A 12034-nucleotide genomic window follows, 5' to 3' on the forward strand; every position below is an offset into this window, starting at 1 on the left:
GCTCCTGGAAGCTGAGCCTCCTGGATCGTCTGATCCCTGGCATGTCTGTGTTTGGGTTTTAATTGTGGCTCCTGCAGGGTGATCCCAGCTCTCAATTTTGGGGAGAGTCCCAGGGGCACCCCATCTATTTTTTGAATTAGTTTAAAAGGTCAGGGAAGGATTTCATTCAAGCTCAGCAAGGGGCACCCAGAAAGTGCTGAAATCGGTTCTAAACACTTTAAATGTCACCCATAGAGGTGCTCCCTTGGCAGGGGGAGGTGGCCGGGCTTGAGTCGCTGTGCTGCTGACCACTGACCCCGTGGAACGTGGCAGGTTCCCAGGCCACTAGTACGTCCGCTCAAGAGACCCATGGAGCCTTCAGGACAAAGGAGTTTGCGGTTAGAGACACGAGGCCCTGCCCTGGGGATTAAATGGAAGCTTCTCGTGTGTTTCCAGGAGTCACACAAATGTAGGCATTTTCAATATATTAGACGTGTCCTTTAAACAAGCTGTCAGGAAAAGGAATTGCAGGAAGTGGAGCGGGCCAGCCTTGTCTCAGTGCCCGGCACACATCTGCGTCTAGTCTGCAGGCCAGTTGTTCGGGCCAGGACCTCAGAGGCACCTCCTGGCTCAGAAAAGCCCTTCTGGCTGGGGCAGCGCCCGTCTGCGGCTCACTTGGGCAGCCAGTGTGATCCCCAGCCCACCGGGCCTCCGAGGGAGCAAGGGGTCCGGGAGACCGGCAGCCTCCAAGCCCTGTGCACTCACCTGCCCCCTCCTCTGCGTCCGGTCAGCCTGGAGGCGGAGCAGATGTCCACCAGGGCAGCTCAAGTCCCGAGAGGGCAGTCCACCTCCGCAAAATGGGCCTCAGGGCTGGCAGAATCTGGGACCTGGGCGTTGTGCCAGCCTGTGGGGACAAGGGGCCTTTTGGTGGCCTCTCTCCTCCTGCTTCCCGCACAGCCGAGTGGACATGGACCACCAAGACTCAGCGCTCACGGGTTCTACTGCCCTGCCCCCGCCCTGTGCTCCTGGCCTGCTGTCCCGGGAAGGCGGGCAGCCCACCTGAGGCCACCAGAGCAGGTTCACCGGAAGGAAGGCCGCGTGCTTTTCTGGGGCTGGCCCTGCCTCCTCCAGGCCCATTGCCAGAGGGAGATAAACGGGCGACGTTATAGGGCTCCCTACACAGAGGACAGTCCAGAGGCGGTCTCCAGGCTGTGAGTTCGAGAGGGCCCTGGGCTGGACCCCTGCCCCCACTTGGTGCTCCTCCCCTTGAAGGTTCCCCGGAGTAGCTGGTAGCAATGGGAATGGCAGGCGAGCCCCGATCCGGGTCCTGGGAGAGGCTCAGTACAGATGCGAATGCTTCTCCCTTATCCCAGGAAATAAATCCTGACCCTTGACAGCTGCTTCCCACTGTGCAGATCCTGTTGGGTGCAGAGCCCAGGCCGACTGACTTACGACCGAGTGAGTCTTTGATTTTTGTTCCAGACCAGCATGTCCTGATGGCCTGACTCACAACCTGATGAACTGCCACTGTCCCTGGCCCTCAGGAGCTCTGCGTCCTGCCCACAGCTGGGGAGTCACCCTCCAGGCACCAGCATTCCCGCCTGGCAGCTCTGCGCAGAGCCTGCCGCGCTGCCAGGACTCTCCCAGCGGCTCTGGAGGTTGGAAGTAGTGTGTGTGGGTTTTTCGGTTGTTGTTAATCCTCCCCTGAGTATATTTTTCCATTGATTTTTTTAGAGAAAGTGGAAGAGAGAGAGGGAGAGAGAGACATCCACGGGTTGCCTCCTGCAGGAGCCCTCACCAGGGCCGGGGATCAAACCTGCAACCCAGGTATGTGCCTTGACCAGAAACAAACCTGGGACCCTTCGGTGTATGGGCCAACGTTCTAACCACTGAGCACACCGGCCAGCGCAGAAGTGGCATGATTTTTAATGAAAGAACTGTTCTTGATTACAAGGGCACAAAACTCTCTGAAGAATGCTCTAGTCATTGACTATGTCAAGGGAGAGTGGAATTGGTAATACATTCACCTTTCAACAGAGACAATGAGCTAAAAATGTTTTAGCATAAATAATGTGGCTCTTTTCCTCAGTCTAAGATTTATCCAAACAGTGTCTATCTTCAGCTTTGTTTCTCGGATGACTATGTTTCTTGTCATGTATCCTTTTGCAAAATTGTTGGGGTTTTCTTTTTTGTTAATCCTAACCTGAGGATTTTTTTTTTTTTTACCTTTCTTTTTCAGAGAGTGGAAGGGAGAGAGGGAAAGGAAAGAGAGAGAGACACATGTGAGAGACACATCGATTTGCTGCCTTCTGCATGGCCCCTGGGGCCATGCCCCGAACCTTTGACCAGGAATTGAACCCAAGACGCTTTAGTGTGCGAGCTGATACTCTAACCACTGAGCCACGGCAGCCAGGCACAACATGGTTTTTAAAAAATATATATATATTTTTGTTGATTTCAGAGCAGAAGGGAGAGGGAGAGAGATAGAAACATCAATGATGAGGAGAAACCAAGATGGCGGCATAGGTAAACACCAGAAATTGCTACCTCGCACAACAAATTCAAAAATACAACTAAAAGACAAAACAGACATCATCCAGAACTACAGGAAGGCTGGCTGAGTGGAAATTCTACAACTAGAAGGAAAGAGAAAAGCACACTGAGATTCAGAGGAGCTGTGGAAGTGGAGTGCAGAGGTATGGAGGTGCACGGGGCAAGGGCTGGCGACTGAGGATGCGACTGTCTTTTTGAATCGGGAGGGAGCCACAAGCCCCCGGCTGCTCTGAACTCCGGTTCCGGGTGAGTCTCTGGGGACCCCGACTCGTGTGGGGAGAGACTGGACTGTCTGGCAGCAGGCAGAACTCAGAACTCGAGGGCGGCTCTCTCTGGAGGGGCTTGCAGCAATTACTGGGACACTGAGATGCGGGGTCCCTTAGGGCAGGGCTGAGGATCAGCCATAGCTGCTTGCTCTGCCCTGTTGATCCCCTGAGACCCCGCACCACCCAAGCTGAGGCAGAGACTTTTGCATATGAATGCCCTGGCCCTTTGCAATCTGAAAATTACCTAACAAACTGCAGCTGGGCCAGACAGACCCAGAACTTCCAAGAGAAGGCCCAAGGCCCCACAGCAGCTTGCATTGCTTCACAGCTGGGCCTCATTTGGGCACCTCCAAACCCCAAACAAGGAAGGGGAATTTGCAGATCTCCTGGTGGGTAGCCTCAGGCAGAGGCTAAATTAGCACCTCCTTAGAGATCCAAGAGCCAGTGTACCCAGTGGTCAGAGTGGGACCATCCAGATTACAACTCCTCAGATCCATAAGGGACACACTCAGGGGGCAGACTCAGTGAGCACCAAAGCCCCACTGAAGCAAGTCTTGCCCCATAAGGGTGTCTTCAGCACAGTTCTCTCACCGTAGACACAGCTGATTCTCACAGCCAATTGGCCTGGAGGTCAATTCCTCCCAGTGATACCTACAACAATCAAGGCTTAACTATAACAAGACTGTGCACAAAGCTCACAAAGGGGACCAAGAGTGTCCACCTCAGGTAATCGGGGAGGCTGAGCCACTGGGCCCTATAGGACACCTAGCACAGAAAGCCACTCTACCAACACAGGGAAGCATAAAAAATGCGAGACAAAGAAACAGGTCACAAATGACAGAAATGGAGGAAAGCAAACTACTGGATATAGAGTTCAAAACCACACTTTTAAGGTTTTTCAAGAATTTTCTAGAAACCACCGATAAACTTAATGAGACCCTCAAGAAATCTAGTGAGACCCTCGATGCTGTGATAAAGGACCAACTAGAAATTAAGCATACACTGACTGAAATAAAGAATATTATACAGACTCCCAACAGCAGACCAGAGGATCGCAAGAATCAAGTCAAAGATCTGAAATACGAAGAAGCAAAAAACACCCAACCAGAAAAGCAAAATGAAAAAAGAATCCAAAAATACGAAGACAGTGTAAGGAGCCTCTGGGACAGCTTCAAGCGTACCAACATCCGAATTATAGGGGTGCCAGAAGAAGAGAGAGAGCAAGATATTGAAAACCTATTTGAAGAAATAATGACAGAAAATTTCCCCTACCTGGTGAAAGAAATAGACTTACAAGTCCAGGAAGTGCAGAGAACCCCAAACAAAAGGAATCCAAAGAGGACCACACCAAGACACATCATAATTAAAATGCCAAGAGCAAATGACAAAGAGAGAATCTTAAAAGCAGCAAGAGAAAGACAGTCAGTTACCTACAAGGGAGTACCCATAAGACTGTCAGCTGATTTCTCAACAGAAACTTTGCAGGCCAGAAGGGAGTGGCAAGAAATATTCAAAGTGATGAATACCAAGAACCTACAACCAAGATTACTTTATCCAGCAAAGCTATCATTCAGAATTGAAGGTCAGATAAAGAGCTTCACAGATAAGGAAAAGCTAAAGGAGTTCATCACCACTAAACCAGTATTATATTAAATGCTGAAAGGTATTCTTTAAGAAGAGGAAGAAAAAAAAGGTAAAGATACAAATTATGAACAACAAATACACATCTATCAACAAGTGAATCTAAAAATCAAGTGAATAAATAATCTGATGAACAGAATAAACTGGTGATTATAATAGAATCAGGGGCATAGAAAGGGAGTGGACTGACTATTCTTGTGGGGGAAAGGGGTGTGGGGTATGCGGGAAGAGACTGGACAATAATCGTGCACCTATGGATGAGGACAGTGGTGGGGGGGTGAGGGCGGAGGGTGGGAGGGGAACCGGGTGGAGGGGAGCTATGGGGGGAAAAAAGAGGAACAATTGTAATAATCTGAACAATAAAGTTTTAATTAAAAAAAAAAAGAAACATCAATGATGAGAGCGAATCATTGATTGGCTGCCTCCTGCACGCCCCCTACTGGGGATTGAGCCTGCAACCTGAGCATGTGCCCTGACCGGAATCAAACTCGGGACCCTTCAGTCTGCAGGCCGTCGCTCTATCCACTGAGCCAAACCAGCGAGGGCCGCAGCATTGTTTTAGTAATTCCTCTGAGCCAGCCTTTTGTCATCAGCGACCTCGGATGTGTTTAAAGTGGGCAGTGTATAGAGTCCGCAGGAGACTGCACGGAGGCCTGGACTGTCTCCTGCACAAACAGCTCTACGATTGGGCAGAACGTACCAGGCCACTGTTTACGACACTGGATAAGCCGCGGTGCGAGGCTGTGGTCCCCACAGTCACCTGTTTCTTTTCGTGGGGACATTTCCCTGATCGTGACATGAGGAGCTGGGGTCTTGGCAGAGCCCGGCTGTTCCAGCTGAGGAGGCAGAGATGTGAGGTTGGGGGGCCAAGTGGCTTGAACCTGCAGAATGAGACACGGGAGGGGGACCTGCAGGACAGGGGTGTGGAGAAGCAGGGCTGTGTGCACAGACAGAACCGTGACAGGTTAGGGCAGGGCAGCTGGCATCTGGCAGAGCAGGGGGAGAGGTCTCATGAACATCCCACTATTCCCCTGTGAAGCCTGCAAGGCTCACCTTAGGAGTGAGGCTCGCGTCCTCGGGGAGGGTCCAGGCGACACCTGCTTTCAGCGAGCCCATTTTAACCGACAAAACCCCCAGGGAGACGGAGTCTGGACTAATGAGAGGGAAAGCGAGTCTGCCCAAGTTTGCGAGGCCAGCAACTGAGCAGCCCGCTGAAGCAAGAACGTCCACTCCTCAGAGAGACAGCAGAGCCCAGCGTCTCTGCCATGCGTCACGCACGATGTCCAGGAGGAATAAGATGCCTGGAGATGCAAAGAAATAGGACAATGGGACCACAGGGAAAGCAGTTGGTTCAGAGACCGGCCGTACAGAGCGAGGCCTGGGCCGCGTCAGGCGTGAACGGCAACTCTGACCTTGGAAACTCGAGGATGCGTGTTGATGGCTGAGAGCAGCTGTTACAGAACAACCGCAGAGAAGGGTTTATGAGTGTGTAGGATCTGCATGCTGGAAACGACCGATGGAGTAACGGAAGGGGCCCCGAAGGAGCCGAGCAAGCACCGAACTCGGGCGCCCCAAGCCCCGTCTCCCCACGTCCGCCTAGAGATGCGCGCGGCCCGTTGGAGCCGCTGCAGGCTTTTCACACGTACTGACTGGAAAGCTGATGCTAAAACGTATGTAGGAAGCGAAGGACCTGGAATGGCATGGACGGGGTTAGGGAAGAAGGCAGTTGGAGGACTCACTCTACTTCAAGCGTGCCAGCCGGCTGCCGGCGCCGCTCGCCTGTGTGTGACATGCTTGCACGTGCAAGACTGTAGAGCCGCGCCATCATGGTGGCCGGTGGGGGCAGGGCAGAGCACAGGTGAGGGAGCAGCGGGCTCCGGACCAGGGTCAGGGAGTTTTGATTAAAGTGCCAAACACTTCAATGGAGGGAAGACTTTTCACGGGGGCACTGGCCACGCAGGTGCCTGTGTGCAAAGAAGACTCGGGCCTCACATGCCGGCGGAAATCAGCCCAGAATGGACCCTAAACCTAAACAAGCCACGAAGCGATGAAGCTTTCCAGGAGTCAGCAGAGACGCACATGCCTGTGGCCATGGCACCGAGGCCGCTGCATGTCCCGCGTCTGACTCCAAAGCGTCTCCTCGGGCTGCTTGAGAACATGCATTCACACACAGTCCTGCACACGCATGTTTATAGCCCAGCCCTCCAACCGGAGAGCGAGGGGAGTGAACTGGTGGGTGGGTGGGGTGCCCTCGGAGCACTGCCCCGGGAGGAGGTTGCTGCCACAGCCAAGAAACACTGGCAGGTGATTGGTGGCCTTATTGCAACCAGTTTTCCTCCACTTTGTGAGACAGGTTGTGTTCAGCTGCCTCTGCCTCCATGGAACCACGTCGGACTTGAACGGCCTGGTGCTCGGGCAGCCTAGCAGGGGGTCCTGCGCTCCTCCTGGGACACTCCGCTCCCCCAGGGAGGGGGCACCCCACCCAGGGCTGGCCCACCCAGCGAGGGGCACCTCTGTTGGCACGGAACCTGAAAGAGACTTTCTGCAACAGCAATGGGGAGGTGGGCCCCGGTCCTGGAAAATGGCAGCAATGAGGCCACGACAGGGCCAACGCCTGCCGCTGCTCACACAGGGCTCCGGGCTCCCGCCTGGCGATGCTGGAGCTGGAAAACGCTGGGCCAAGTGGGATCTGAGCGGGACACTCACACCCCAGGCTTCTGCCAGTCTTAGCTCCTGGCCCTCCTGGCCCTCCTGGCCCTCCTGGCCGCCGCTGCACAGTGGACATTCACTGTGCAACCTATCCGCGCCTAGCCGCCTGGAAGCCAGCGACTCGAACCTGTGACAGCAGGGCCTGAAACATGCTCAGGTCAGAGCGGGGCAGCGGAATGGTGGGGTGATTCCACCCACGGCGCAGGGCCACGTGCGGACGGCCGCCTCCTCCAAGACGCCTGCATGGACAGCGGGGCCGCCCTGCTCCTGGCCACTCACTCACCCAGGGCCCTCCACTCCCGGAGCTGTGCCTGTGCTGGCCTGGGGCCGCCCTGTCCCCCCATCAGCTCCCGGCCTGTGGCCACCGGCCTGGGCCAACTTGGGAAATGCCCCCTGTACTCTCCACTTCAAAGCTGATCAGATATCTTTATCACCAGCCCATTTCTAACCATGACCTGTTTGTTTACAAGTACCCAGGGGGGACTCCCAGAGGCGGTGCTGGGAGAGGCCCCGGGTGGGAAGGGACGCGTGATTGGCCAACACCTCCGAACACGGTGGACGAGAGGAGACACCCCGACACAGGCACCCAACTGCTCTCTGGCCAGATGTCACTTTAAAAACAGTAGAAGTTTGCCCAGACTGCCACGTGGCCATTAGCCGGAGCAGGACTGTAACCCGGGAAAGCGCCTGGGATGGCGATGGCCGCACAGAAAGGAGGAAGGCGGCAGGCCAAGGCCATACCCTGCACGGATGTCGTTCGAGTGCAGGGAGCAGAAAGCTGTGGGTGCCAGGAGGCCCTGGGAGCTGGCAGCCTTAAGGGGACGAGCGTCTCTGCTAAGTGCCCGGCAGCGAGCATCGAAGGCCTTTAAAGAGGCGCTGGGAAGTGCACGGGTCTTTGGCAAATTTGGGTGCAGAAGCAAGGCCAGGCCATTGTGGATAACTCGGCAGACCATCGTCCAGTGGCCAAGGGGCCAGGACACCCCACGGGCCCGTGCTGCCGCCGCCGCACAAGGACACAGAACGGCCCTTTGCGATGCGCATCAGGTGTCTGTTCCGTGGGGCCAGCCGAGCGGCCACCGAGCCGGAGGAGGATGCTTTATGGGCTGTGCTCCCTCTGCTCTTGTTCTGACGATGGTGAACTCAGACAGCTCCTGGCCGAGCCCTGCAGGTCTGCTTGGAGGCATCTCCTGGGTGGGCAGCGAGGTGCTGACCTAAGCCTGTCGCATCACACCTTTGAAGGCAGGTAGCATAGCTGCTGCCCCCGCAGTGCCAGGGCAGGCTGGGAGAGGCCCCTGGGCACAGCCGGTCAAAGACAGGAACTTCGGGAAGAAAATGGAACCTCAAAGAAGGGAAAGGTGATTCCCACTGTGACCCTGCCCACGGCGCCGGTTACCTCGAGTGCAGGGAGGGCGTGGAGGGCAGCCCTGCTGTGACTCTTCCCCACTAGGTGTGGCTACTTGGGGAAGGGGCCTCTCCACACGGGTCCTCAGCAGAGGTGGGGGGACCCATGAGGTCACAGTCCAGGGATCGAGGTGCAGACAGATGACAGCGCCTGCCCCATTGTTGCCCCACTGCCGAGTCCCACTGCAGGTGCATCAGCACCGTCTGGTTGGCAGGATGGCTGGTGTGTGAGATGATGCCCGACAGGGACAGTGCTGTTCTGGCCCCTCCTCCCACCCTCCCGGCCCCTCCATCCCCTGGCCTCCCTGTCTCACCCTGCACCGCCACGGCTACCCATGGCCTAGAGCCACGATGCCATTCAAAGTGGCACTTCAGCCCGGACTCCTCCGTGGATGCCTTCTCCTGGAAGTCCTGCCTGACAAGACTTTTGTGGGGGGCTGGATCCCCCCACCCCACCAGGTCCCTCCTCCAAGCGATTGCCAGGGTGGGGTCCCAGCTGGGTTCCCATGGTGCTGTGCTCAGACCCGGGGAGAGCAGCGGGCTGCTCGGCTGCAGGGTGCTTGCCTCCCGCAGCCCCCACCTGCCACCACGCCCAGACTCCGGGTCTGCCCAGCAAAGGCAACATGGTCTCCACCCACCCAGGAGGGCGCCTCCGAGCCTTTCCGTGGCAGGAGCCCTCAGCACCCCAGCGCTCTCTCAGCCTCTGCCTGCTGAGGTCGGGGCTCTGATCACACAGATGGGGAGACTAAAGCTAGACCAATCAGCTGGCCTCCAAGCACGGGCCGGCCGGCACCCGCCAGGAGGCACGGGCAGCCTGGGCACCTGCTGAGACCCGTGGTCTCTGAGAGCCCCGTGCAGGGGCCTCCGGGTGCCGGCCCAGCGCACAGGGAATCTGGAGGCACCAAGGCCCACCAGTGGCCCCCAGGGAGGTCAGGACCTGAGGCCCGCCCCCTTGATAGAAGGAGGGGATAAGATAAAGGGCTGAGGCCTGGCAACCCTGGAGTGAAAGGTGCCAAGAAGGGGGGTCAGACTGCTCCCCTATCCTCTCCCCAGCTTCCCGGGAGCAACTCCCTTTAGGGTGAAGGAAAGAGATGCCAGTTTTCCCATCCTCTCCCCCCTCTTCTCCCACTTCCTCTCCCCGAAGGCTGCTCACCTGGATGACGACTTTGATGGTGTTGGCGCCGACCACGGGCGTGCACACCAGGCTGCTGGGGTGCTGGCCGTCAGCGCCGCGGCTCTGCTGGCCCATGGTGAAGAGCATGGGCACAGCCAGCAGGCCCGCGGCGACCCAGATGGCGCTGATGAACTTCTTGGTGCGGCTTCGAGACATGAGGGTCTTGGCCTTGAAGGGGTGGCAGATGGCCAGGTAGCGCTCCAGGCTCAGGCTGGCCACATTGAGGGCCGTGGCGTAGGTGCAGGCGTCTCGCAGGAAGTAGTAGCCCCTGCAGACGGCATCCCCGAAGGCCCAGGGGTGGTGCACCCAGATGAAGTTGTACAGCTCCACGGGCATGGCCAGCAGCAGGATGAGCAGGTCGGAGAGCGCCAGGCTGCCCAGGTGGTAGTGCACAGTGCTCTGCAGGCTCTGCAGCGACTTCTTTCGCGCCAGCGTGAACACCGTCACCGTGTTGCCCACCGTGCCCACCGCGAAGAGCGCCAGGTACACGGCGGTCACCAGCGCCTTGGAGTAGATGTCCGTGTCCACGTCTAGGTCGCTGCCGGGCGGCGCTCGCTCCTGCTCGGAGACGTTGTCCCAGCCAGGGCCCGAGGGCGAGGGCGGCAGCGGGAAGGGCTGGGCGCCCCGGGAGCCGGAGCCGGCGGCTGAGCTATTGAGGCGCATGGTGAGCGCTGGGCCCGGTGCCGCGCCAGTCCGGGTCCCCGGCTCAGTCCCGCGCCGCCGCCGCCGCCGAAGTCCGCGGAGGGTGGGCGTGTCCCAGGCGGGTCGGGGTGGACGGAGCCCGAGGGGAGGGCGCGAGAGAGCCCGGGACGCTTTCCAGCGGGGAGCGACCGCCGGACCCGCCCCCTGGAGCGCTGGGGGCTGGCGCTCACCGGGGCTCCGGGCTCCGCTTCTGCTCAGACTCCCAGCTCGGGGCTGCGGGTGCCCTCCGTCTCCGCCCCGCCCTCCCGCTCGGGCTGCGGGCGAGCCTGTGCCGGAGCGAGCGCACTCCCTGCCTCAGCACCGGCTGGAGCTCGGAGCACGCCCACCACGCCCCCCCCGCCCCGCCCTCCAGGCTCCGCGCCCGCCAGGAGCTGGAGGCAGAGGGGCGCGCCCAGCCTGGGGGGCGGGGGCGTCGAAGAAAGGAGAGGCGGCCCCAGCCCTGACCCCGCCCCGCTGGGATGAAGGGCTGGGGTCCCCAACACGCTCCCAGGGGCAATTGGGCCTGGGCGGGTAGGGATGTTGACTGTTTCCAGGCACCTCCCGGGCAGCAGGCCTTCCTTCCCCTGCCTTCTCTACTCTCACCGCCCCCCTCCCGCTCCCCCACCCCCCCGCCCCAGGGGCTGCCCCTCCTGGGGGCGGCAGCCAGAAGTGGGGTGCCCTGGGGCTCCAGCACAGCTAGGTGGGTGGAGAGGAAGGCAGGATGCTGGAGCAAAGCAACATGCCTCCCACGCAGGCGGGTTCCTGTGTGTGTGTGGGGGGGGCTGCAGGGGGTGCAGTGGGCTCACAGCCTCCGTATGGGGTCTGATTTGGCATCAAAAGTCACCCCGAGAGCCTGCACGGGGGCGGGGGGGGGGGGGGTTCAGTCAGCCCCAGAGCCTGTCCCTGTCCCTGTGTGGACTGGCGGGCTGCACCTGCTGTCCTGGGAATAGAAACCCGGGGCAGTGGCAGGGGTGAGGGCAGTGGCAGGGGTGAGGGCAGTGGCAGGGGTGAGGGCAGTGGCAGGGGTGAGGGCAGTGGGCAGGGGTGAGGGCAGCGGCAGGGGTGAGGGCAGCGGCAGGGGTGAGGGCAGTGGGCAGGGGTGAGGGCAGTGGGCAAGGGTGAGGGCAGTGGGCAGGGGTGAGGGCAGTGGGCAAGGGTGAGGGCAGTGGGCAGGGGTGAGGGCAGTGGCAGGGGTGAGGGCAGTGGGCAGGGGTGAGGGCAGTGGCAGGGGTGAGGGCAGTGGCAGGGGTGAGGGTAGTGGGCAAGGGTGAGGGCAGTGGCAGGGGTGAGGGCAGTGGCAGGGGTGAGGGCAGTGGGCAGGGGTGAGGGCAGTGGCAGGGGTGAGGGCAGTGGGCAGGGGTGAGGGCAGTGGCAGGGGTGAGGGCAGTGGGCAGGGTGGGGCTGATTAAGTAAAGGGGGTGAGGCCAGGAAGCCCTTCCCACTCAGGAGGGAAGTTTAGGCTGATGAGCTGACGGGCGGCTGCCTGGGTCCCTGTTTATTCCTGGTCTCAGCTGGCTTTGGCGCAATTGCCTGTTCCACTCGCACCTGTGTTTTCCCAGGGAGTCGTGCACATGACATTACGTGCTCAAACCCGTAGCCTTCCAAACAGGCACCAGCGTCCCTGTCAGAG

The 12034-nt window shown here is 58.9% G+C and overlaps 1 protein-coding gene across 1 annotated transcript in view; it reads right to left on the reverse strand.

The window, feature by feature from the left end:
- The window catches only part of NTSR1 (neurotensin receptor 1), a 35679-nt gene extending 25293 nt beyond the window's left edge, over nt 1-10386 (reverse strand). Inside the window, exon 1 of the mRNA XM_070421312.1 lies at nt 9703-10386. Coding sequence (XP_070277413.1) covers nt 9703-10386 — 684 coding nt within the window. The remainder of the gene's footprint in view (nt 1-9702) is intronic.
- Between the last annotated feature and the right edge of the window lie 1648 nt (nt 10387-12034).

Source organism: Myotis yumanensis, unplaced genomic scaffold (genome assembly GCF_028538775.1).
Source record: "Myotis yumanensis isolate MYYU_CA2020_CCGP unplaced genomic scaffold, mMyoYum1.0.hap1 SCAF_7, whole genome shotgun sequence".
Lineage (NCBI taxonomy): Eukaryota > Metazoa > Chordata > Mammalia > Chiroptera > Vespertilionidae > Myotis > Myotis yumanensis.